At 38.9% G+C, this 26,097-nt stretch overlaps 1 protein-coding gene across 3 annotated transcripts in view; it reads right to left on the reverse strand.

The window, feature by feature from the left end:
* TRAF6 (TNF receptor associated factor 6) overlaps positions 1-12,950 on the reverse strand; it is a 38,916-nt gene extending 25,966 nt beyond the window's left edge. For 2 of the 3 annotated variants that reach the window (XM_077114439.1, XM_077114440.1), the window contains exons 1-4: positions 12,745-12,950; positions 6,221-6,537; positions 1,932-2,082; positions 847-1,005 (exon numbers count right to left, since the gene is read on the reverse strand). In XM_077114439.1, the coding sequence (XP_076970554.1) occupies positions 847-1,005; positions 1,932-2,082; positions 6,221-6,516 (606 nt within the window). In that variant the 5' untranslated portion in view covers positions 6,517-6,537; positions 12,745-12,950. The remainder of the gene's footprint in view (positions 1-846; positions 1,006-1,931; positions 2,083-6,220; positions 6,538-12,744) is intronic. The other variant, XM_077114441.1, reaches the window with a different exon arrangement.
* Positions 12,951-26,097: the final 13,147 nt, after the last annotated feature.

A 26,097-nucleotide genomic window follows, 5' to 3' on the forward strand; every position in this document is an offset into this window, starting at 1 on the left:
AGTTTAGGAAGGAAATGCAGATTTGCTCTAAATTATGACTCAGACTTCTCTACATCTTGAGCAAGAGAGTTGACTTTTTTTGACCATTTCATCAAGTTAATGAGTATAGTATGCTTGATCTCTTAGGAAAGTAGGAAAAATTATTAACATAAATTTATAAGAGATAAAGTCTAAGGGAGTATCTAAATACTGGTTATGAAAGGATATAAATTATATATAGGTTATTTTAGTAAAGAAAACATAGGTTGGGGATCAGGGGTTAGGATCTTAGTGGGGCTTTGCCACTGAGTATATTAATATAAAATCATTTAGCCTTTCTGTTATTCAGTTTTGAATGGGAAAACTGGTCTATCATCATGATGCTATAAACTTTTTAAGTGAAACAGAACATACAAAAAAAAAGGGTACATGTTATAGATGTACAGCTCAACGAATTATCACAAAATGATTATACTTTAAGCTTAGTATGAGTTTTAATGCCCATTCTGATTTTCAAAATAATTCTGTATAAATCTTATACAGGAATCATGTCTGCCATCAAAGACTATTCATTAAAATACCACATAGCAAAGCAGATTAGTAGCTTTTGCTAACTGCAGACCTACAACAAGTAGGTAGTAGTATAAACACTGCATTGCTTTCTAATAAAGAAATGCAAATATAAACCCTATACTAATTTGCTAACATTTATTGAACTTTTTCTGTTTCTTAAAATCAATTTTCCCAAAAGTGATAATGTAGTCTCAGAGTTGGAATGGCAGTCTCTCTACCGCTAACCACCTCAAGATTTTTTAAAAAGAAAAATTTAAAAAGCAGTGAAATTAACAAATCCAAGTTAGTACATGCCTCTTTATCTTCAAATGCCATTGATATAGCACAGTTCACACAAGAAACCTGTCTCCTTGGACACTCCTTGAGAATATGAATATTAAGTTGGCATTTTTGGAAGGGATGTTGACATTGGGGACAATCCATAAGAGCAAACTCACAATGTGCTTGATGTTCCTATAACAGGAAAAAAAAAATCATTAGTATTTGCCTAACTGAAGAAGTCTCCAAACTATAATCTCTTCTAAGACTAAACTTTTCCCTTTTAAAGAATTGGTAATGAACCCACTTTTGTCAACTATATACCACAGAGCCATTCACAATATGAAGGCCTTAATGAATTATTCCAAATAATGGTTGCGATTAGAAAGTTTATACCAAGAATGCGAAAGCTCAAGTTCATGCATCCAATTAGGAAAGAGAGCTCGAAAGAAGTCAGATTTCCTCGTTCTCAAATTAGTACTGTCTCAAAAGAGTGACTCCTTCATAAGGAGCTAATTAAAGAGAGCAAACAGCAAATCTGTCTTAAACATGTAACTTCAAGCAGAACATTAACAATTTTTAATTCCTGATTAACAATCACATTAAGCTAAGAATAGATTTATTTAATTTAAAGAGAAATTATTTTATTATATGACTGCTTTGGTTAAAAGCAAAGATTGAGATTTGGTTATCTCAATCTTCAGGATGTCATTACATTAATAATAAGATGCACAGTTCAGAAACAGAAAAAAGTATGATGATGGCTACATTGGATTTGTTGCTCATTTCAAAATGAGAAATGAATCTATGGGGTTAAAATATAGTATCTGTATATTAAATATTCTTGCTCAGTTTTACTGTAGATAATGCTCACCAAAAAAACTTGCAGCAGAATACTGGTTTCTCTTTTATCATCACTGGGGCAAAGCCAGAGTAGATGAAATAAACTTTTGATTTCTACTTATATGTACCCTCAAAAATTAAAGAGTTGGTATTCATTCAGCAAGCATTTATTAACCAATTATTATATGTACTGTCAATATGCAGATGGGCAAAGAAAAGGCCCCATTCTCTAGGATCTGTCTTGCATATATGCTTAAGGCTAAAAAATAGCTTTATACCTCTAGATGCCTCAGTTCCATCTTGTGCAAGCAGCCTTCATTTGGACACTTCACCATCAGAGAAAGAATCTCTCGTTTTGCAAAATTGTCAGGAAAAAGTTGATTTTCCAGCAGTATTTCATTATCAACAGGACATTTGTGACCCGCATCCCTAGAAAGAAACAAACATGGATGAAACTTGAAGCCATCATCTTAAGTGAAATAAGCCAGACACAAAAGGACAAATATTGTATAATCTCAGTTATATGAAATAACTAGAACATGCACATTCATAGAGACAGAAAGCAGATTTCAGGGTACCAGGGCTGGGGGTGGGGAATGAAGAATGAATGCTTAACTGGGTGTATTCTCTGTTTGGTGTGATAGAAAAGTTTTGGTAATGGATGATAGTGGTGATAACACAACACTGAATCTAATCAATTACACTGAACTGTATACTTGAAAGTGGTTAAGATGGAAAATGTTTTATGTTGTATATATGCTAACACAATTACAAACAAAAGCCCATAGCTCCAGTCTAACCATCAGAAAAACATAAAACAAATTCCAAAAGAGGTGTCATTCTATAGAATATCTAACCAGTACCACTCAAAACTGTCGTGGTTATCAAACACAAGGAACACTGAGAAACCGTCACAGTCTAGAGGAACCTAAGGAGACCTAACAACTAAATGTAATGTGGTATCCTAGATGGGATGCTGGAACGGAAAAAGGACATTAGACTAAGGACTTCAGTTCATGATGACTTATTAAGATTGGTTCATTAACTGTAACTAATGTTAAGATTTTAAAGATAGGAGAAAATAGGTGTGCAGTATATGAGAACTCTTTGTATAATTTTCCCAATATTTATAAAAATTTAAAACTGTTCTAAAAACTGGTCTATTAAATAAAAGAAACAAATACAAAAACCAAATACAAACCCACATTTAGTGGATTTAAACAAACATTTACAATAAAAAATCCAAACAACTTCAAGTCACAATATATAAATTTTCCATTTACTATTTCCTATGGAAGAATAATTTAATGTTATATTGAGTAATATCACCAAAATAAATTGTGCATAAAAGAAATGAGTACATACCACATTAGCATGTATGTATCATATTGGTTACCTGTTAAAAGTTATGGGATTTTTAGATTGTAGAATAGATTCCAATCAAAGAATGAGAAAATTAATTGAATAAAATCATATTCTAGATTGGTATAAAATAAAGTGAAAATTAAGGATGGGATTTTTTGCTGCCTGGTTGGCCTACATTGTCAGCAGCTACATAATATTTGTGAGCTGGAACTACATATGCTGTTCACAACATATTAACATGTCTATAGCTATTGCTCAGACATAAACTTTCAACAAATTAGCAATACCCCCAGGAGGCCACATTTAAGCTTTTCTTTGAAACAGTCACTACAACACTCTGGGTCATGGGCAACAAAAGAGGTTTCCTCTATTTGCATGTCAAAGGCATTATATAATAGGAAGTTAAAAGACTCTGATGTCTGGCTTTTCAGGAATTTATTCCACTTTAGGATAGGAAAAACCATCATCAGGAAGCCTGGATGTCTGTCATTCTCCTCTACCTTTTCAAAATGTCTCAATCATCACTCACAATGTGGCAAGACAGGTAGGCTACAGGAGTATTAATCATTTACCCAAACACGTTTACTGAGCACTTCCTATGTGTGAACCAACAGTGCTAGTGGATGTGAAAAGGTGACTGAAAACTCTGCCCTCAGCAGCTTATAACTAGTATAGGTAAGAGACACTGGCAATCTTTACGGGATCTCTCTCAGATGGCATAACATTATTTGTATATTGTCAAGTATCTTCTGAGAAACACAGAAAACAATAAACAAATTTATTGAAATATGTAACCAAAACCTAAGTGATGTAAAAGACAAAATAAGAAGAGCTTTACAAAGCAAACTGAAAACCATTATTTACAGCATTAGTAATCATTCCCAAAGAAAATGGAATTGGATTGAGTTGGAGTAATTTTGATTTCCCAAATGACTATAAACTGATGAGAAATTCTACCATAGCTCCTTTAAAAATATTAGAGTGGTTATTTCTAGCTTAGTGGGAGAGAGGAAAAAAAAAAGCCTTAGACTTCCTTTTGTGGGTTTTACTTCCTTTTCAGACCAATGTCTCACTAATTTCATGAATATCTTGCTATTAAAATACTGTTGAAGATGAGCTACCTTCCTGGGCACAGATGATACTTGATAAAAATATTGTACATCCCTATCTACAGGAAAATCAAAGATCCAAATATGGGACTATACTGACCTAAATAAAACATAAATAAAAATTATTGTAAACAGAAAAAAAGTTGAACCGGAAACACTGCTCTTGGGCTCTTAATCAGGACTGTTTTGTCTCTCCTGCGCCCCCTGCCCCAAGTTCCTCATGAAAAAGAATTATCCAGCCCAAAAGGTCAATAGCACCAAGACTGAGAAACCCTATGCTAAACAAATCTTGCCAAATCAGCATTGAGTATTACATTTTCCCCAAAAACTGAAACAAGGGACATGCTCCTTATAATTAAAAATAAGCCATGCCCTGAGCCTGGATGGATACAACGAATACAATTACCCTAAATTCAAGTTTCATAGAAAAGTTAATAAAAACTAAGTGAAGAACAGTGAGCAGCCAGAGATGGACTTAACCTATTAAAAAATGATTTCATCAATGTAATTAGATGCTTATGTATTAAAGATCATACAATCTCCCCACTTCTTCCATTTTTTTTTGTCCTGTACGGAACTTCTTAGTCACCTAAAAATATTCCCATTTACCTTTGAATTATAGTAACAAAAGCTATCTACAGATTTCTTAGGAAATGAATGTAACTGTTTGTAGAAATCCCACATACCTTCTTTCAGTTAAAGTGACCATGACCTGTCGAGCACCTACTGTGTGTGAGGCAGTGTTCCTGGTACTTGGGAAACATCAAGGAATGAAACAGACCTAAAACTCTATACTCTCAAGGAGCTTATCTTCAGTGGGGAGAGAAGATAATAAATATGCAAATCAAGTGGTTTTAGAAAGTAAAAAGTACTAAGGAATAAAAGGAGCCTGGTGTGGGAGACCTGGGTGGGGGGCGGTCAAGGCACGCTGTAATGTGGTAATATGAACAGGGTAAGCCCGAGTATCTATAAGGAGATGAGATTTGAGCCATACATGAAGGAGCTAAGGCTGTCAGCTAAGCAGTTAGCTGAGACAAGAGTGTTTCAAGCAGAGAAAATCAAAGGCCAATGCCCCAAGATAGCAACATGTGTGGCACATTCAAGAAAGAGGAAGAGTGATGGAGTAGAGAGAGGGCCAGAAAACTAATAAGGCACCAATCAGGCAGGACTTTACAAGGATTTTGGCTTTTATTCCCAGATGACTGGCTTCAGTGTTTTAAGCACAGGTGACATGATCTTATTTACTTTACCAGGTTCACTCTGGCTGCTCTATTGAGGACAGGAGAGAGGTGAGGGTAGATGCAGGGAGGCCTATTAGAAGATTAGTACCACAATCCAGATGAGAGCTGATGGTGGGTCAGCACAGGAGAAATGAGAAGGGATGAGGTTTTTGATATATTATGAAGATAGAGCCATCAATTAATATTTTATTAAAAAATATTGGGCGGGCCGCGGTGGCTCAGCGGGCAAAGTGCTTGCCTGCTATGCCGGAGGACCTCGGTTCGATTCCCGGCCCCAGCCCATGTAACAAAAACGGAGAAACAGAATACAATAAAAACAAGAAAATGTTTAAAAATGTTTCCCTTTCTTCCTTCCTTCCTTCCTTCTATCCTTCCTTCCTTCTCTCTGTCTTTCCTTTAAAAAAAAAAAAAAAAAAAAAAAAAATATAGGTTATTTTACTGTTGCCCATAAACATCAGGTGACACAATTTAAGGTGATTAAAAATTAGAATAACTGATCACTTACAGAGTCAGTATTCTTTGTATGATTGAGATTATATCGCGTAGCACCATCACTTAAGGTACATTGATTTTATATTATTTTCTTAGAGCACAGAGACTCGCTTCCTAGTCAGTTCAAAATCTGCTTTAAGTAGATGCATTTATTCACTTATCTGATAGTCAGGGGAAAGAAGTTACCTTTTTGTAGAATATTTGGAAGTGGGATAAAAATCTAAATTTCTCAATGTTCTGCCCTATGTTCTTTCTTCTGAGTAGCCTTTAATGTATAAGCCTACTCTATGTAGTAGTCTGTGTTCTACATCATAATGTTTCCTGTATGTTAGGACACCACTCTTTCTAATATTCATGTACCTTATTGATTTGATGATGCAGGCTTTGCAGAACCTGTGGCCACATGGCGTTTGTACTGCTTCCCGTAATGCCATCAAGCAGATGGGACATTCATACTTGCTTTCCAGGGGTGGATCAAATTCCACATCATATCCCTGGATCTCTTCCATAAAGGAGCTGGAGAGGTTCCCTGTGCTGCCAGTTCCACTCACACTGTCATCTTTGGCTGCGGCACTACAGGAGCTAGCCATGGCAGCACAACAGTCACTGTCCAGCTGGCTGGACCCGCAGCTGTTTTCACAGTTCAGCAGACTCATAGTAACTTGATTAGCAATTCCCTGTAGAAACAGCAAGAAATAAAAAAGGCTTAACATGCATACATACACATACATGTAGGTATATACATTTATCTTATTTATACAACTCACCTTTCATTAATGGGTATATATGCTAGCTGTGTTGTTTTTTTACAAAAAAATTGTTAGTTATTTGAACTCTACTTCATGACTATTTTATAATAAATTATTCGATTCCTTCTTTCAGTAAATATATACCATCCTCTGTGCAAAGCTCTTTGAACAGAAAAAGGAGCCTGGGTCTCTTAAGGAGTTTATGAACTAGGAGAAAGATAGAAGTTCCTTCAAGTATCCTGAGTCACAAGGAAGATGATGACAAGCAGCACAGTGTTAGAAAGAGCAGTGGACAAGGAATCATATGATTACTGCTACTATTAGATGTGCGATTTGGGGCAAGTTACTTAACCATTTGGATCTCAGTTTTTTCTTCTAGATCTAAAATTCCTATGTAAACTTCCAAATATGCAGGGTAGGGCTTTCATGTGGAAGGAATGGAATTGAAAAAGTGTATTTTTATGTTCTTCTGCCTTTCAGTCAGGTCAAGTGACTATATTTCATTATTAACTAATGGAAAAACAAGTCAGGTTTTTTTGCCTATGGTAAACTATTGCTTTCATGGGTAGATAGGATACCTTCAAATTCTAAACCATATAGTATTTACAAATGAAAAGTTAATGTCTGAAAGCAATTCAGTCCATGTACCCAGATCTCTATTTCAGATAATACCACCAAGAAAACTCCTAATATGTGCTAGATATGGTAATCAATACAGTAGGCAATTATCCCTCTGCTGGTTTCTTTTTTATATAAAAGGCGTTACTCTTAACCTTGCCAAATGGAGGGTTAATATAAAAGTTCTCAATCTTTTTACCACCATACGTGCCTTTTTATTCTTCTCCTAAAGATTTCATCTGAGTATCGTTTAGTGAGCATTCTTCTGCCTGAAAAGGCAGTACAGCGAGGCAATGAAGATCGCGGGTGCTGGAACTGGGTAATCCAGGCTTGATTCCCTTCTCTATCCCTTAGTGTGTGACCTGAGCAAGTTACACAACATTCCTGTGCTTTGATTTCCTCATCGTATCATGGAGTAAGAGTCTCAGAGTCCCTGAGATGATTAAATGTGTTAATATGTGCAAAGTAGAACAGTGTCTGGCAGTACGAAGAGTTATATTATTATGTGCAGCTTTATATGTTATTTAATAGTCTCACTGTCTCTTTATTGTCCCCATTTTACTAAAGTGGGAACTATAGAGCTTAGAAAGGTGATGTAACTTGCCCAGGATTTCCCAATAAGTAAAAGAGCTGGGACCAGACCCCAAATCTACTGACCCAGGAGCCTGGGCACTTTGTACCACCTATGTCTGTCTCTGTGTTTTGAAGGATTTATCTATTAAGCTGCATTTAAAATTGATTTCCCTTTATTATTTGAAACTTTTTTAAATGTAAAATATAATGCATACTAAAAACAGTAAATTTCAAAGTACATTTTAATAAGCAGTTATAGAATAAATTTCAATGTATCATATAGGTTACAATTCCACAATTTCAGGCTTTTCCTTCTAGTTGCTCTAAGACACTAGAGACTAAAAAGAAATATCAGCATAATGATTCAGTAGTCATACTCATTTGTTAAAACCTATCTTCATTATCCCAACTCCTCCTTCTCCTTTGAGCCTTCTCCTACTCTTAAAGGATATTTGGGCAATGGCCATTCTAACTTCTTCATGTTGAGGGGGTGTCAAAATTACGAGGTGGGGGATGCAACTGGCTGATGCTCTTGGAGAGACTAGTAACTAGGTTTCAGGGTTTATTTGTCTAGGAACCATTTGGAGGTTGTAGGTTTCAGAAAAATAAACTGAGTGAGCAAAACTCCTATAAAGTTTCAGACAGAGCCCTGGGTATTCTTCATAGTTTACAGATATACTGTTGGCTGGGGCTTGGCTTACCATGGCACTTAACAATTTCTCGCTGAAGCTTGCATAAGAGTAACCTCCAGAATAGCCTCCTGACTCTTATTTGAAATTCTCAGCCACTGATAACCTTATTTTATTACATTTCTTTCCCCCCATTTAGTCAGGTAGGCATTGTCCATCCCACAGTGCCAGGGCCAGGCTTATCACTGGAAGTCATGCCCAACGTTGCCAGGGAGACTTATATCCCTGGACGTCATGTTCCACGTAAGAGGAAGGGTAATGATTTTCCTTGCAGAGTTGGACTATAGAGGGAGGCCACATCTGAGCAAACAAAAGAGGTTTTTCTGGGAATAACTCTCAGGTATAATTATAGAGAGGCTTAGCTTCTCTATTACAGAAATAAGTTTCATAAGAGCAAGCCTCAAGATCAAGGGCTTGGCCTATTAACTTGGGAGTCCCTAATGTTTGAGAGAGTACCAGGGATTTCCCAGGTGATTTCCCTTTATTTTTATTACATTAGACAAAGTAGCTGACCACAGTGTCTATTAAACTTGAGTTGTCCAGCATTATTATGCTGGGGTGATATAATTCCAAAGAATCAGTAAATAAATCCGGCATTTTGTTTTACTTGTTCAGTTTTGACATATTTTTGAAAAAGTAAACAGCTCCCAAAGTTTTGTTATTGCTAATGTGGACAACTAGGGATGGCTCATGAGGATGAGAGGAAGGAAGACAAGGCAAGATAGTGGCAAAGAGCAGAACCAGTCATTACACTGCTCCCTAAGATGGGGTATAAGGCCACCATTATACCTCCGAATCTGGGGATAGATGACCCTGCTATGCTACACAAGGGTTTATATCCTTTCTTATTTTCTTCACATCTACATTTATATCCAGTTACTTCGTTAGTAAATAGGTCAAAGCGTATATAACTGTATAGCAGTGAATATGGCCTCCAAAAAAGAAGTCTGGCCTTTGTCCCAGCTTCTGGGGGGTAACCTCTAAATTTCTGGAATTCAACCATAGGAGTGTCTTTTGCTATTGTATGGCGGGGCCCCAGACCACAGCTGATAGTTTATGCTAATGAGATCGTGGGCACACCCATAATCTTAGGGTAGGGGTGCTGCCTGCATCAGAAAGACCAGCCATCTGATTAGGGGATTGGCACTTAGAGCCACTATCACATCAGCCAAACTTTGGGGAAGGCAGGAGGTGGGGTCTGGAGACTGAGTACAACCGCACAGGCACTGAGTCCAGCAAGCATGTCTACAGAATGAGACCTCAATAAAAAATTCATGTACTGAAGCTGCAATGAGCCTTCCTGATTAGTAATACACATGGATGTGGGGAGGGTGACACACACTGAGGACATGGAAACTTGCGTTTACGGCCCTCCCAGACCTCACCCTATGTACCTCTTCTTACTTGTATTCTTTATACTAACATAAAACTTTATAAGTATACACTTAACTGAGTTCTGTGAGTTTGTTCTAGGGAATTCTCAAACTTTAGATGGTGGTGGAAACCCCTGAATTTGTAGCCAGTTGTTTAGAAGCCAGGTAGCCCTGGGGATGCCCAAACTTGCGACTGTATCTGAGGGGCAATCTCATAGAGGTTCTGCCCTGAACCTGAAGAGTATGGCCTGACTCTCTGCAGTTAAGAGAACTGAGGTGCAGTTCATGTCAGAGGCTGTTCCAGTACCTTTTTAAAGGTTTTTGATGGATAATTAGTACTTATCCAGTATGTATCAAAGGCTTTCTAATTTCTACTTGTACAAGCAGAGAATATACGATTCTATTTTGTGTATCTTTGACAACACTAGGTATATTTATCTTTTAAATCTTTGACTATTCTATTTTTTAAGTGATATCACTTTAGAGAAATTAATTATTTGTTTGTACAACATATATTAAAGTTCCAGCCAGAAGACAAAGGCAAGAGTTAATAAGCTAGGTCTACTTTTTCTGCCCAAATGCCCAGTACAAAATTTAATTTATTGCATATTCTATATACTGTGCCTTCTTTTGGTCCAATTCAAAAGATTTAAAGATCTTTAGACGTAGAGACCTCTTATAACAAATGTGTTCCTGCTGATCAGTCACAATTCCTTAAAAGGAATCCCACCATAGGAATGCAATTTAAAGACATAAAAGTGAGTGCACGTAATCAAGAAGACTTCAAATTACATACTACTTTTCATGTTTTAAGCAGTAATGCAGAAGCTTTATATCTTTCAAATAAACTGTTTCAGACAATCACCCCTCTAAGTTTGCAGTATATAGTGCAAAGGGAAAATTAAACTAAAAACTATTATTTTGAGTGTCATTTCTCTTTACTTTTAGGGAACATGATCTTGAAGTGAAACTGCCCTCCTAACTTAGGTACAATGAAGAGCTATTTTAATTAAGAGAAGAGCAAAAAGTGCTTTGAGTCAGCTACGGAAGTGAATATATGATGATCTGGCACTATACAGAAAGTATTATCCTCTACCAGGATTCTTTTTATCTCATACTGTGCCACAGGGATCATTACTTCACGAGGTAGGTCAAAAGTAAATACGGGACACAGCTTTGGTTTCACATCAGCTAAAATAAATAAGAAAGTTATGTTTCCCTACCTGTGAAATGAAGATTTGTTAAGGTCTCTTTTCTATTCTAACATTCAGATTTTATGTGGCTTTCTACATGTATTAATAAAGGGGTGGAACAGCGTTTAAATCACTCCTTACCTTGTAGGCTATGTGATTACAATTGCTGTTTTGCAACTGTGAATCTAGTACGATAAGCACTGCCTTAATTGTTGTGAGATATGGCCATTACAAACTTATTTGACTGAAAAATGAATATTGCAAATACCTTGTCATAAATCTTGCCTTCAATTCACCAATCGGTATCTGTGTATATATTTTAATCAACAGTGTGCTGTTGGGATACATGGAGGTGGAGGGAGTAGGGCAATGCACAAAATTAACAGGTGTCGATGAGAGAAATGTGCTAAGCTAAAGAAATCAACAAGTCATGTCTTGAACTTTTTAAGTGAACTGAAATTCATACATAGCTAGACATATAGTTCACATAAAGTAAAATGATGTAAAACAAAATACTGAGACTTTACCTTTAACTTGCTACTAGCTTTAGAAACGAGAACTATTTAACAACTTATTCAAACCTATTCCTAAGGTGCAAAGACCTGCAAATGGGCTACAATGGCCAAGAGTTGCTGCAGAAAATTCAATCTACTGAATCCAAATTCAAGGCGTATTTCCCTTCCTAGACATTATCTATTCTTTCCCAGGAAGGGAGGAGGATCTGAACTTCTTTCCCAGTGATCCAAGTGGCCAAAAATTGATCAGCACCACATATCTAAACTTATGACAGAAAAGACCCCAAGTTGCAATTCTGAAATACTGCCCTGTAGACAGTGATTGCGGGTTGAAATTCTGACGGGATCCTCGCGCCCGGCAATCACATGGGTAACAAGTGCGGAAACGCATTCCTTCCTTGAGTCACCGAAGGGGCCATGCTGCCTTTAACCGCACCTTCCCCCACCCCACCTCGAAAAGAGCAAAACCCCTTCTTTTAGTAGCAGTCACAGGATAACGGAACAAAAGGTAAGTGATCTGGTTCGCAAGGCCGACGCTTGGGGTTTCGCTACAAGTTTTTCCCGTTTCCATACTTGTGTAGCGAGACACTTAGCATCTACTTTCCCGAGAAACAAAACAAGCATGCAAATAATATACGTCCAAGCTGTTAATACTTTAGGTGCTTTCTGTTCACATTCAAGACGGTCCTAACTAACTCTCAGCTGGAGTTCCCCTATAGCCAAATACTAGGAACAGCACTCTCAACCCAACGGCTGGAACAATCGCTACAACTCGAGGGCAGCGGCGGGGGAGGAAAGATTCATTACATAAAAATTTTTATTTATTTTTTTAAACTTGTTGCCTGGGACCTCTACTTAGTTGAGCAGGGAATCCACGAAGACCTTATTTGGGAATCCAAAAATAGATAGTGACAGAGAGTCATGGGAACGAAAAAGGATTTTTCTTTTTTTTGTATAGCTAGTGACAGCTACAAGGGACGAGAAAATCTAGGGGACAACTTCTTTTCCTGGGAAGGGGAAGGCAGGGTCGTGGGGTTCCCGCCCCGCAGGGGGGCGAGCTCGGGAGGCGGCGGCCCCCACGGGCAGGGGGCGCGGAGGCGGCGGCGCGGGGGGCGGCGACCCCAACCTGTGGGAAGCCAGGCTGGGTCGCTGGAGGCGCCCTAAGGAGACTCACCGCTCACCTCCGCTGGGCCGACGAAAGAGGGTAGGGCTCCACCGGGCCCCCTGACTCCTCTCCAAGGCGCCGGGAGAGCACCCGCAGAGCGCTCCGAGCCGAGGCGGCCCGGACGCCGACGTCCCGGTCCGCAGGCCGCCGCCGCTACGTCCGCGGGCCGCCGGGAACCCGAGCCCGAGACACCGACGTCCCACCTTCCGCCTTCTCTGCTCGCTGGGACAGGCGAGGGCGCAGAGCGGCCAGACGAGGGGATAGAGCGGCTGAGTTGGGAGGGCGCGCCCCCTGGCGGCGGTCCTCCACGACTGCGGGCACTACAGCGCAGGCGCGCGGTAGGTTCGGCTGTCAATACAGAGCACTCGGGTTCGGCTTCCCTCCAACCGGAGTTTTTCACCTTGGAATTCCCTACACCGCAACCCTGAATTGGAGTGTGGATGGGGAGAGACAAACGGTGGCAATGAGACGATCAGTCCCTGAGTAATTGCTCTCTGGTCAGCAGTAGCGTCAGCCGTAATCCCAGACTGTATTCTTATCAAGCCTCCATATCCAACTGAACTGGAAGGCTTAACCTTCGGGACTCTTAGAATTCCTCCCCACCCCCCTCTCTTGGCAAAGGAAATTTCCGCGAGAGGTAGAAACCTTCTTCCCTTTTATCTGGTCCTAGGAAGTCAGCTCATACATTGAAAATTTCGTTGAAATCGCTGCCAATTTACACTAGCCCTTTCTCTGTCACTGATGTGGGTTAACTATTTTTAATACGCTGTTTACCTGGAAGTCTAAGGGTAGCAGGCATTTTGCAGGAGATGCGCAGATTTTCACCTACCTCTGCAAATTCAGTTTACCTTTCACCTTTTATGGGAGATATTACTGCGGAGTTATTAAGCGTATATGTCCTGAAGCTAAGTATTTGGTTAAAATCTAGTTTCTTCCCCTTAATAAACTATGCGATTTTAGGTGAATTACTTAATCTCTACTTGCTTCAATCTTTTCATCAATAAAATGGGGATACTGATAGTACTTAGGGTTGTTAGAAGGGTGAGATAATTTAATACATGTAAATAAGTTATTTAAAACTGTTTGGGATGTAGTATGTTTTCAATAAATATAAACTTCTGTATTTCCTGCTTTCTGGCAGCCAAAATTCAGGAAAAAATGCTTATCCTAAGGTAAGAAGCAGATACTGGTTATCAGATTCTATATTGCCCCCCCCCCTTTTTAAGTATTTTGAAATATTTGAGACAAAAAAATACGAAGAAGTATACAAGCATCTGTGTGTTACCGTCCAGCATAATAAATAAAATATTGCCAAGAGAATTGTCTTTGTATCTCTACCCAGTAGCCTCCTCATCATAAAAATAGATCTCTGAAGGGATGGAAAAGAGATCATTATGTGAAATAGAGAGCTGAAGAAAAGGAAAAGCAAAGAGTCCGACTCACTCTCCACTTGCAAGGGTGAGATCTGGGACAGTGATGTAAACTCCATGAGCTTCAGTTTCCCAGATGGTTAAAAAAAAAAAAAAAAGAAGGAGAAAATATCTGCCTTATGGGGTTGTTGTCCACAAGCAACTGAGAAAAAACAACAACAACAAAAAGTGAGTGATCCCAGCACCAGACTTTCTGTATATGTTGCTTTTCTCTGTCTTGTTTTGATAAGTGCCCTAGAGGACCTTCTCCCACCTCTGCAATCTATCCATTCTTCACCCCCTGATTTATGGTGCAGCGTTTCAGTGCTCACCCATACCCCAGCACATAGGACACTTACACCTCCCTGTTCCCTTACAGGCAGGCAGGCCATGGGACTAGTTCAGGAAGGGATGTAGGCCACTTTTGGAGTAAAGCATTTGATTGTCATTGCAAGACCCCGTTTCCTGTGTGGCAGTCAAGGAGGCCATGAGGGGTGGCTATAAAAGGTAGGTGTCATGGCTATAAAAAGGTAAGCGTTGTGTCTAAGCTGCTGTATGGGGACCAGCTGCCTTGGAAAGTCTGCAGTAGACTTCAGATGAGCAGGATACAAATCCCTGTTTCTTTAAGCCATCAAGATGTTGGGGATTGTTCTTTCTGTACCATAACTCAGCCTATCCTAGCCAGAGTTCCTCCTTACAGTCTTTTCTGATGGTTTGTAATTTCCCTGGACCAGGAATCAGAAGATCTCAATTCTAGTCCAGGCTCTACCTCTTATTATAAGTGGAATCTGATCAGGTGCCCTCGTCTATAAAATCAGAATAAATTTTACCTTGTTTTCGTCTCTGAGCTGCTATGTGTTCAAATGACAAAATTTATGTAATGATGCTTTGCAAACTAGGAAGTCCTGCACAGATGGAAGGAACTGAGCATTCTAATGAGTAGAGTTAACTTGATATGTACTGCAACCATAATGACCAGGTTTTCTGCATGCTTCAATTTAAAATAATTTGTCCAATTGTTCTTACAAATAAATCAAATGTGTGTAGTAATACTGTCATTGTATCATTCCTGGATTGCTGTTTCTCCTGTAAATGAAATGAAATAGGGTGCACTTTGTAAGCTGCTGGGAGTGGGGATGGAGAGTGAGAGGTTCTCCCACAAACATCCAGAAATATGACAGCTTTGTAAGAGATGAATTATAAAATCAGAATATAATTCATTCATTCATTCAGAATATGTTCATTTAACAAGCATTCTATGTGTGTGGCGTTCAGCATCGAGAATGATATTCACTGCCTTGTGTAATCCCCTTCAATGCATAAGGCCGATTTATGAACCACTGGGGTATTGTGGAAATGACAGAAGATGAGTTCTTAAGCTAGGTCGGAAAAGACATTATGGCTTCTTTCTTGCTCAGTCTGGGATTACTTGCTCAGTGGGAAACCAACCGGCCTATTGTGAGGACACCCAAGCAGCCTTAAGGAAAGTCCCATGAGGCAAGGATCTGGTAATCCTCCTGCTAATAACCAGCGAGGACCTGAGTGAGCCATCTTGGAAGTGGGTCCTCTAGCCCAGTCAAGCCTTTGGGTGTTCAGCACCAGTTGACATCTTGACGGCAACCTCATGAGAGACCCTGAGCTGGAACCATCCAGCTAAGCTGATTCTGAATTCCTGACCAACAGAAACGGAGACAATAAATGTCTTAAAACTCCAAATTTTCGGCAATTTGTTGCATACCAACAGATAACATAGACTGCATTAGGCACTGTTCTAAGCCCAGGAAATACAGCGGTGAATAAAATCAACTAGGCTTTTTGCACAGGGGACTCCTGTTTCAATGGAGGTGAGGGACAAACCATAAATATTTAAACAATAAACAAATGGGGCCATTTCAAATAGTGGTAAGTGTTATGGAAATGTCAGGGCATGATAAAGTAACTGAGAAAAATGCCTTAAGATGGTAGTCAGAGACAGTCTCTCTGAGGAGGTGAGATTTAAACTAAAACATGGATTGACGATCATACACAGATCTTTAAGCAGAGTGTTCCAGGCTAGTGCTAAGACCCTAAAGCTACGAGTTTGATTGATAATCCAGAGTCTAAGTTAGTATGTCTGAAGCTGAGTGAAGGAGTTAGAGCATCAGGCTTCAAATTAGGGTACACACATCCCTGAGGGGGACTTTCTATAAGATACCTATGCCCTGCTAGTTTTAAAGGAGTCATTGTGCAGATATTGATTTCCTAAAGTATTTTCTAAAGATGATCTATCTGGACTTTTTGGAAGATGGTGGAAAAGGGTAGGCTGAGTTCACCCCTGCCTGTCTGTCTAGCTTTAAAAAGATCCTTAAGTAGAATTGCATCCCCTGCTTAAGGTCCGGGCCTTGGTTTTGCAGGGAACTACTGACAAACCAAGTGCAAAAGGAGACTTTCAATACAAACCCAGGCAAACACAAAACCTTAGATGAGTGAGGGAAATCAACTTTCAAAATAAACCTATTAAGCTAAAGAAGTGACAGAAGGACGACAGGACAGAAGTTTCAGGGTGTGAGTGACCTGAGAGTTTCTTCTACACTATATAGGGAGGTCCTGGATGAAAAATTGGAGGATTTGGGATGGAGAAAACAGGTGAGTGTGCTTGGTTGTGACTCCACCAGGAATAAGAGACAGTACACAGGACAGTGTGGGTCCCAAAGGAGCTGAGAGCCACTGCGCTCCTGCCTGACCCTGCAGCTAGTTTGGGAAATCAACCCCATCGCTCCACAATGGGTGCTCCCTTGGTGACCCTGGAAGTCAGCAGACTTGCTTTCCTTGTGCACAAAGCTGTACATTTCACAGCTTATGTACAGAGCCTCCCACTCTCCTTTTCCCATGGAGGCCCAGAGCTCTCAAGAGTGCTCGGACGGAGAGGTGGGGATGAGGAAGTGGGCCACACTGTGCCCCATGCCTCCTGCCCACATCCCATGCCCCGCATCGCACCATGTGCCTTGCCGTGCAGCCCACAACCTGCATTGTGCCCTACACCCTGCACCACATCAAGCCAGCAGGTGTTTCCAGGTTCACTGTGGGCAAGGTTAATTCAAATACCTACTCCCTGAGCCCCAGGTCATTCCAAATGGGAGCCTGGGAGCCACCAGTCCCATTGGGCCCACAAACAGAATCTCCACCAAGGTGCACACTGCCCACCCCCCAGTCCTAGCACTGACAGTTTTCAGTGTGCACCAGGACCAGTGGACCTGGCTGGAATTGCAGCAGGTCTCCCTCCAGATCAGCTGACTTCCACAGTCAGGAAGAGGTGGGCCTGAGGGGAAGAGGAGGCTCAAGAGCACTGCTGGGAAGAAGATGGAAAGTGCAGTCTGGCTAATTGCCTGTCTGTCTAGCTTTAAAAAGATCCTCAAGTAGAGTTGCATACCCTGCTTAAGGTCCAGGCCTTGGTTTTGCAGGAAATTACTGACAAACCAAGTGCAAAAGGAGACTTTCAATGCAAACCCAGGCAAATACAAAACCTTAGATGAGTGAGGGAAATCAACTTTCAAAATAAATCTATTAAGATAATCAAATGCCTAGAACTAATCAAAGATGTTCATACAAATCTTCTAAATATATTCATTGGGTTGGTTAATGACATAAAGGATAAAAAAAAGACACTGAAAGAGCATAAAGAAGAATTTGAAATAATAAACAGAAAAATAGCAGATATCACAGAAATGAAAGCTACTATAGACTAAATTGAAAATACGCTAGAGACACATAACAGCAGATTTGAAGAGGAATAAGAAAAAATAAGTAAATTAGAGACCAGGATAATTAAATTTGAAAGCACGAAAGAGCAAATGGCAAAAAGATGTAAAAATCTGGGGAATTCCTGATACTCTTTCAAGTGGTAGGGATAACTAATTCCATAGGCTGAGCTCTCAATTTTGGGAATTGCCCTTATGAAGCCTATTCCTGCAAAGAATAGGATAAGCCTACTGATAATTATGCCTAAGAGTCACCTCCCAGAGAATCTCTTTTGTTGCTCAGATGTGGCCTCTCTCTCTCTGAGCCAACTCGGCAGGTGAACTCACTACCCTTCCCTCTACATGGGATATGACTCCCAGGGATGTAAATCTCCCTGGCAGTGTGGACCTGACTCCCAGGGATGAGCCAGGACCTGGCATCATGGGAATGAGAAATCCCGCTTTACCAAAAGGGGAATAGAGAAATGAGACAAAAATAAAGTCTCGGTGGCTGAAAGATTTCAAACAGAGTCAAGAGGTTATCTTGGAGGTGATTCTTACATATTATACAGATATCCCTTTTTAGTTTATGGCTGGAGGGAAGTACCTGATTGAGCTGTGTTCCAGCAGCCTTGATTCTTGAAGATGATTGTGTAAAGATACAGCTTTTACAATGTGACTGTGTGAGTGTGAAAACCTTGTGTCTGATGCACCTTTTATCTAGGGTATGGACAGATGAGTAAAAAAAAAAAAAGGATGAAAAACAAATAAATAATTGGGGTGCTAAAGGGTAAAAATTGGGTAGATTGTAATACTGTGGGTCGATGAGAGGGAGGGAGAACGGTTATGGGATGTATGAGTTTTTTTCTTTTTTTTTTCTTTTTCTGGAGTGCTGCAAATGTTCTAAAAATCATCATGGTGAAGAACACACAAATATGTGGTGACATTGTGAGCCATTGATTGCATAATATGGCTGGACTGCATGTGTATAGTTATTTCTCAATAAAAATATGTTTTAAAAAGATAGAAAAATAGGAATTGGATATCAGGGAAATGATAGACAACATGAAGAATGCAAATAAAGAAATCATAGGAGATGGAGAAGAGGATGGTAAAGGGCTAGAAAGATTAGTTGAGGAGATAATGGGGGAAAACTTACCAACCCTTATAAAAGACATATATTTGCAAATCAAAGAAGCCCAATGAATCCCAAATAGAATAAATCCAAATAGGCCTACTCCAAGACACATACTAATCAGACTGTCACATGTTGAAGAGAAGCATAAAGTCCTGAAAGCAGCAAGAGACAAGTGGCTCACCACATACAAGGGAAACCACATTAAGACTGAGTTCAGACAACTAAATAGGAAAAATAGAGGTGAGAATATTTAAGACACTAAAAGAGAAAGACTTTCAGCCAAGAATTCTTTATGTGGTTAAATTGTCCTTCAAAAGTGAGAGAGGGATTAAAATGTTCACAGGCAAAGGCTGAGAGAATTTTTCAACAAGAGACATGCCTACAAGAAATATTAAAGGAAGTTCTGTCAGCTGAAAGAAAAGACAGGAAAGGGAGGCCTGGAGGAGGACAGAGTTGAAGAGTAACCAGTAAGGTTAACTTAAAGGATAAAAAGGGGGGGGGGGGGAAGAGTATATAAATCTGACAAATAAAATTCAAAGGATAAGAAGGTAGATTCAAAAAATGCCTTACAGTAATAACTTTGAATGTCAACAAGCTAAACTCACCAATTAAAAGACTCAGATTGGCAGAATGGATTAAAAAATAGACTCAGATTGGCAGAATGGATTAAGAAATATGATCCATAGATACGTGGCTTACAAGAAACTCATCTTAGACCCACGGATACAAATAGATTGAAAGTGAAAGGATGGAAAAAGATGTTCCATGCAAGCTATAACCAAAAGAAAGCAGGAGTAGCTGTACGAATATCAGGCAAAATAGACCTTAAATATAAAGATGCCAAAAGAGACGAGGCAGGACACTAGATATTAATACAAGGGACAATTCACCAAGAAGAAATAAGAATCATAAATCTTTATGCTCCTAATCAAGGAGCTCCAATGTGCATGAGGTAAACAATGGCAACACTGAAGGGAGTGATAGACGTTTCAACAACAATAGTGGGAGACTTCAATACATCACTCTCCTCTATAGATAGAACAGCCAGGCAGAGGATCAATAAGGAAACAGAGAACTTAAACAATTTGACAAATGATTTAGACCTAACAGACATGTATAGATTGTTACATCCCAAAATACCAGGATATACGTTCTTCCCTAGTGCTCATGGAGCATTCTTCAAGATAGATCATATGGGGAGCAAACAACAGGTCTTTATAAATTTGAAATATTAAAATTATTCAAAGCACTTCCTCTGATCACAATGGAATGAAGCCAGAAATCAATAACCACCAAATAACCAGAATTTTCACAAATACATGGAGATTAAAAAATGCGTTATTAAACAATCAGTAGGTCAAAGAAGAAATTGCTAAAGAAATTGGCAAATATCTGTAGATGAATAAAAATGAGAATACAACATATTAGAACTTATGAGATGCGGCAAAGGCAGTGCTGAGAGGGAGATTTATATTGAAAAAGACAAAAGAACAAAAATCGAGGACTTAACTGCTCACCTGGAAGAACTAGAGAAAGAACAGAAAACTAACCTCAAAGCAAATAGAAGAAGAAAAATAACAAAGATTAAAGCAGAAAAACATGAATTGGAGAAAAAATAGAAAGAATCAATAAAACCAAAAGTTGGTTCTTTGAGAAAATCAATAAAAATCAATGGACCTCTAGTAGGTTGACAATAAAAAAAGAGAGAAGATACAAATAAACAAAATGAGAAATGAGAGGGGATTGTTACCATGGACCCCGAAGAAATTTTTTTAAAAAGGCGTAAGAAGTTGCTATGAACAATTATACACCAACAACCTAGGCAACTTAGGTGAAATGGACAAATTCCTGGAAACACACAAAAAAGCTACACTGACTCAGGAAGAAATAGAAAATCTCGACAAACCAATCACACATGAAGAGATTCAATCAGTCATCAAAAATCTTCCTATAAAGAAAAGCCCAGGGCCAGATGGCTTTACAGGGGAATTTTCTCAACCATTCCAAAAAGAACTAATAGCAATCCTGCTCAAACTCTTCCAAAAAACTGAGGAAAAAGGAATACTACTTAACTCAAAACCAGGTAAAGATGTAGCAAGAAAGATAAACTACAGGCCAATCTCCCTAATGAATACACATGCAAAAATTCTCAACAAAATACTAGCAAACCAAATCCAACAATATACTTAAAAAATTATATACCCTGACCAAGTGGTATTTGATAATTTTCAATACAAGAAAATCAATCAATGTAACATAGTACAGTAACAAATCAAAAGGGAAAAATCACATGATCATTTTGATTGATGCTGAAAAAGCCTTTAACAAAATTCAGTATCCTTTTCTGATGAAAACCCTTCAAAAGGTAGGAAATTTTCTCCATATGATAAAGGGCATATATGAAAAACCCATAGCCAGCATTGTACTCAATGTGAGAGACTGTACTAGAAGTTATAGCTAGAGCAAGGACACAGGAAAAAGACATGAAACACATCCACATCAGAAAGGAAGAAGTAAAACTTTCATTACTTGTGATGACACGTTAACTATAGTTGGAAAATCCTGAGAAATTTATGACAAAGTTTCTTGAGTAGTAAACAAATTCAGCAAAGTGGTGAGATACAAGATTAATGTGCAAAAACCAGTAATGTTTCTAAACGCTAGTAATGACCTAACTGAGGAGAAAATTAAGGAAAAAATTCCATTCAATAGGCAACTGAGAGAATCAAATACCTAGAAATAAACTTGACCAGGAATGTAAGGGCCCTGTACACAGAACATTACAAAATACTGCTAAACGAAACCAAAGAAGATCTAATTAGGTGAAAAGACATTCCCTGCTCATGGATAGAAAGGTTAAATATATTTAAAACATCAATTCTACTTAAGTTGATCTACAGATTCAATTCCACAACAATAAAAATTGCAACAACCTACTTTGAAGACTTGCAAAAGCTAGTTATCAGACTCATTTGGAAGGAAAAGAGACTTCAAATAGCTGAAAATATCCTAAAAAAGAGAACCAAGTGGGAGGAGAACACTTCCTAATTGGAAAGCTTATTATAAAGCCACAGTGGTCAAAACTGCATGCTACTGGCACAAAGATAAAGTACTGATCATTGGAATTGAATTGAGAGTGCAGAGATAGACAACCAAACCCACGGTCAGTGGCCCCCAATTCCACTGAATTGGAACAGAATAGTCTTTTCAATAAATGGACATGGGAGAACTGGCTATCAATAGCCAAAAGAATGAGAGAGAACCCTTACTTTATACACTATACAAAAATTAACTCAAAGTAGATCAAAGACCTAAATGTAAGAGCCAGTAGCATAAAACTCCTAGAAGAAAATATAGGGAAATATCTTCAAGACCTTGAAATAAGAGGTAGTTTCCCAAACTTTATAACCAAAGCACAAGCATTGAAAGAAAAAATAGGTAAATGGGAACTTCTCAAAATTAAATGCTTCTCCTGCTTCAAAGGACTTCGTAAAAAAGGTGAAGAGGTAACCAACTCAATAGAGAAAATATTTGGAAACCACTTATTGAACAAAAGTTTGATATTCCATTTACATAAAGAAATCATACAACTAAAAATAAAAGAACAAATAACCCAATTATGAAATGGGCAGAGTATATGGACAGACACTTTTCTGAAGAGCAAATATGGATGGCCAAAAAGCACATGAAGAGATGCTCATCTTCATTAGCTATAAGGGAAATGCCAATCAAGACTACAATGAGATATCACCTCTCACCCATAAGAATGACTGCAATTAAACAAATAGAAAATTACAAATATTGAAGAGGATGTGGAAAAAGTGGAACAGTTATTCACTGCTAGTAGGAACGTATAATGGCACAGCTGCTGTGGAAGACAGTTTAGTGGTTCCTTAGAAAAATAAATTTTGAGTTTCCCCAAGACCCAGCAATACTGCTGATCAGTATATACACAGACAATCTGAAAGCAGTGACTCAAACAGATATTTGCACACTGATATGTTCATAGCAGCATTATTCACAACTGCCAAAAGATGGAAACAAGCCAAGTGCCCATTATAAGTGAGTGGATAGACAAAATATAGTATATACATATGAAGGAATTTTGTGCAGCATTAGGTGAAATGAGTTTCTGAAGCATATGACAACACGAATGAACCTTAAGTACATACTGCTGAGATAAGCCAGACACTAAAGGATAGATGCTGTGTGATTTTACTATTACGACCTGGGTAAGGGTAAACTCAGAGGCTTATAATGTAGTTAAGATGGGTGAATGATTAGCTAATGAGGGTGAACTTAAATGTAAGGGAATGGATACAAGTTAAGGCAGTTCATTAGTGGATTTATAAGTAATATTGCCATATTGTAAGTGAACATAATTGAAAGGGTTTGAATAGAGCTATGTATCCCAAAGTAAACACTACAAGTATAAATAAGTTCTTGTATGAACTACTTCAAAGGTGTGAATCTTGTATGAAGAAGTCAATAATATTGGGGTATAGGGGGGAAACTATTATTGCATGCTATAGCCTTTATTAACAGGAAGACATCAACAGTACCACAGCAATACCAGGGGTAAACAATTGGGGGGAGGGACAAGAGTTAAGGGGGATTTGAATTTTCCATTTGGTGAGGGTGTGTTTATTTGTTATTTTTCACTTTGGAGCAATGAAAACTGTCAAAAATTGAGGGTGTGGATAATTGTACCACTAAGTGAGGATAATGTGAACAATGGATTGATTACTTTTGGACATTATCCTTGATGCCAAAGAATGGAGGTGGCTTAAGGATACATTGACTGAGAAGCAGAAAGGTGAACTGTGGTGTTTTAGCTTGCTAGTGGCTGGAATGTGATATATCAGAAACAGAATGGCTTTTAAAAGGGGGAATTTACGGGCGGGCCACGGTGGCTCAGCAGGCAAGAATGCTTGCCTGCCATGCCAGAGGACCTGGTGTTCGATTCCTGGCGCCTGCCCATGTAAAAACAAAAGGGGGGGGGGATTTATTAAGTTGCAAGTTAACAGTTCTAAGGTCAAGAAAATGTCCCAATTAAAGCAGGTCTATAAAAATGTCCCATCTAAGGCATCAGGGAAAGATACCTTGATTTAAGAAGGCCAATGAAATTCAGGGCCCCTCTCCCGACTGGAAAGACACATGGCGAACGCGGGGAAGTCTGCTAGCTTTCTCTATAGGCTTCTTGTTTCATGAAGGTCCCCCAGGGGCATTTTCCTTCTTTATTTCCAAAGATCTCTGGCTGTGTGGACTCGCTGCTTCTTGTCTCCTCTTTTAAAGGATTCCAGTAAACCAATCAAGACCCACCTGGAATGGGTGGAGTCACATCTTCTTCTAATCAAAAGTTAATACCCATCAATGGATGAGTCATATCTCTGTGGAAATAATTTAATCATGTTTCCGACATACAGTACTGACTAAGGATGAAAAGAAATGGCTGCTCCCACAAGATGGATCAGGACTAAAACACGGCTTTTCTGGGGTACGTAGTCCTTTCAAACTGGCACATGTAGTGTATAATATGATGGAATATTGTGTGGCTTACAGAAAGGAACAAAGTTGTGAGGCATGAAATGAGGTAAATGAACCTTGGGGACATTATATGTTGCAAAATAAGCCAGAAACAGAAGAATGAATATTGTATGGTCTCTTTTAGAAAATACTTATAAGAAAATTGGGGCCTAGATTGTAAGTTCTTATTGCAATTATGTTTAGTCCAGAGCTATAAATGTTATTTCTAGATTTTGAGATGCTATGCCATATATGTATAATTTGGTATTTCCCTGGAACTTTGGATACCTATATAATACCTAAGACTCAGAGTTGGAATTCTGAAGCTGTGTAAGTCAGCGTTGCTGCATATAACAACTGTTAAAGAAACCAAAAAAGAGATCAGACTTCAATTAGAGATGAGAACAAAGCCTTTTGGTTGGGACTAAGGTAAATCAGAATATAGGGTAAAGAATGATATTGTCTGTATTTTAGAACTTCACCTACTGTATGAGATCAAAGGAAGAGAAGTTTATTTTGTCCAAAACCTAAATTTTCTGTAGCACATAATCTAACTCATATCCTGTCTGGATAGCTCATTTAAACAACCCAAACATATGGAGCCCAGAATGGGAATGAGGGCTTATAGTTCTATATAGCTTAATATAATATCCAGAGTATGTTTGGCAGATAATTAAAAATTACTGGCAACATCCCTTGAGGGAGTGGAGAAAAAACTTGGAGCTATTAAACTTTCCCACTGGAGAAACCCTGGTACTCTCTCGAACATTAGGGACTCCCAAGTTAATAGGCCAATCCATTGATCTTGAGGCTTATTCTTATGAAACTTATTTCTGTAGTGGAGAAGTTAAGTCTACCTATAGTTGTGCCTAAGAGTTGCTTCCAGAAATCCTCTTTTGTTGCTCAGGCATGGCCTCTCTCTCTATAAATTTAACTCTACAAGTGAAATCATTACCCTTCCCCCTAGGTGGGACATGACATCCAGGGGAGAAAGTCTCCCTGGCAATATGGGATATGACTTGCAGGGATGAGCCTGGGCCTGGCACCATGGAATCAACAATGTCTTCTTGACCAAAAAGGGGAAAGAAATATAATAAAATAAGTTATCAGTGGCTGAAAGATTTGAAATAGAGTTGAGAGGCTATTCTAGAGGCTACTCTTATGAAAGTTTCAGCTAGATACTGCTGTTTATCATGGTTTGTCAAACCCCAATCCAAACCATTTATTCCAACCCTAATAATATCTAAGGCTTTATCTGAGAGTCAACAAAGGTTCTATACATTATGATTACTTTCCAGAAATCTGCAACTTCCAGATGGTTCCTAGGCCAGATAAGTCCTGAAACCCAGAGAGGCCAGCCTCTCCAAGAACATCAACTAGTTTCACCCCCCATCCCCTATTAATGACACCCCTTTCCAACAAGAAAAAGCTCGAATGGTAATAGCCTAAATAACCCTAAAGATTGGGAGAAGGATCAAAGGAGAAGGAGGAGTTATAACAGAGAAGATAGGATTTAACAAATGAGTATGACTGCTGGATCATTTTGATATTCTTTCAGTCTTCAGTGTCTTGG

Source organism: Tamandua tetradactyla, chromosome 8, assembly GCF_023851605.1.
Source record: "Tamandua tetradactyla isolate mTamTet1 chromosome 8, mTamTet1.pri, whole genome shotgun sequence".
NCBI classification, from domain to species: domain Eukaryota; kingdom Metazoa; phylum Chordata; class Mammalia; order Pilosa; family Myrmecophagidae; genus Tamandua; species Tamandua tetradactyla.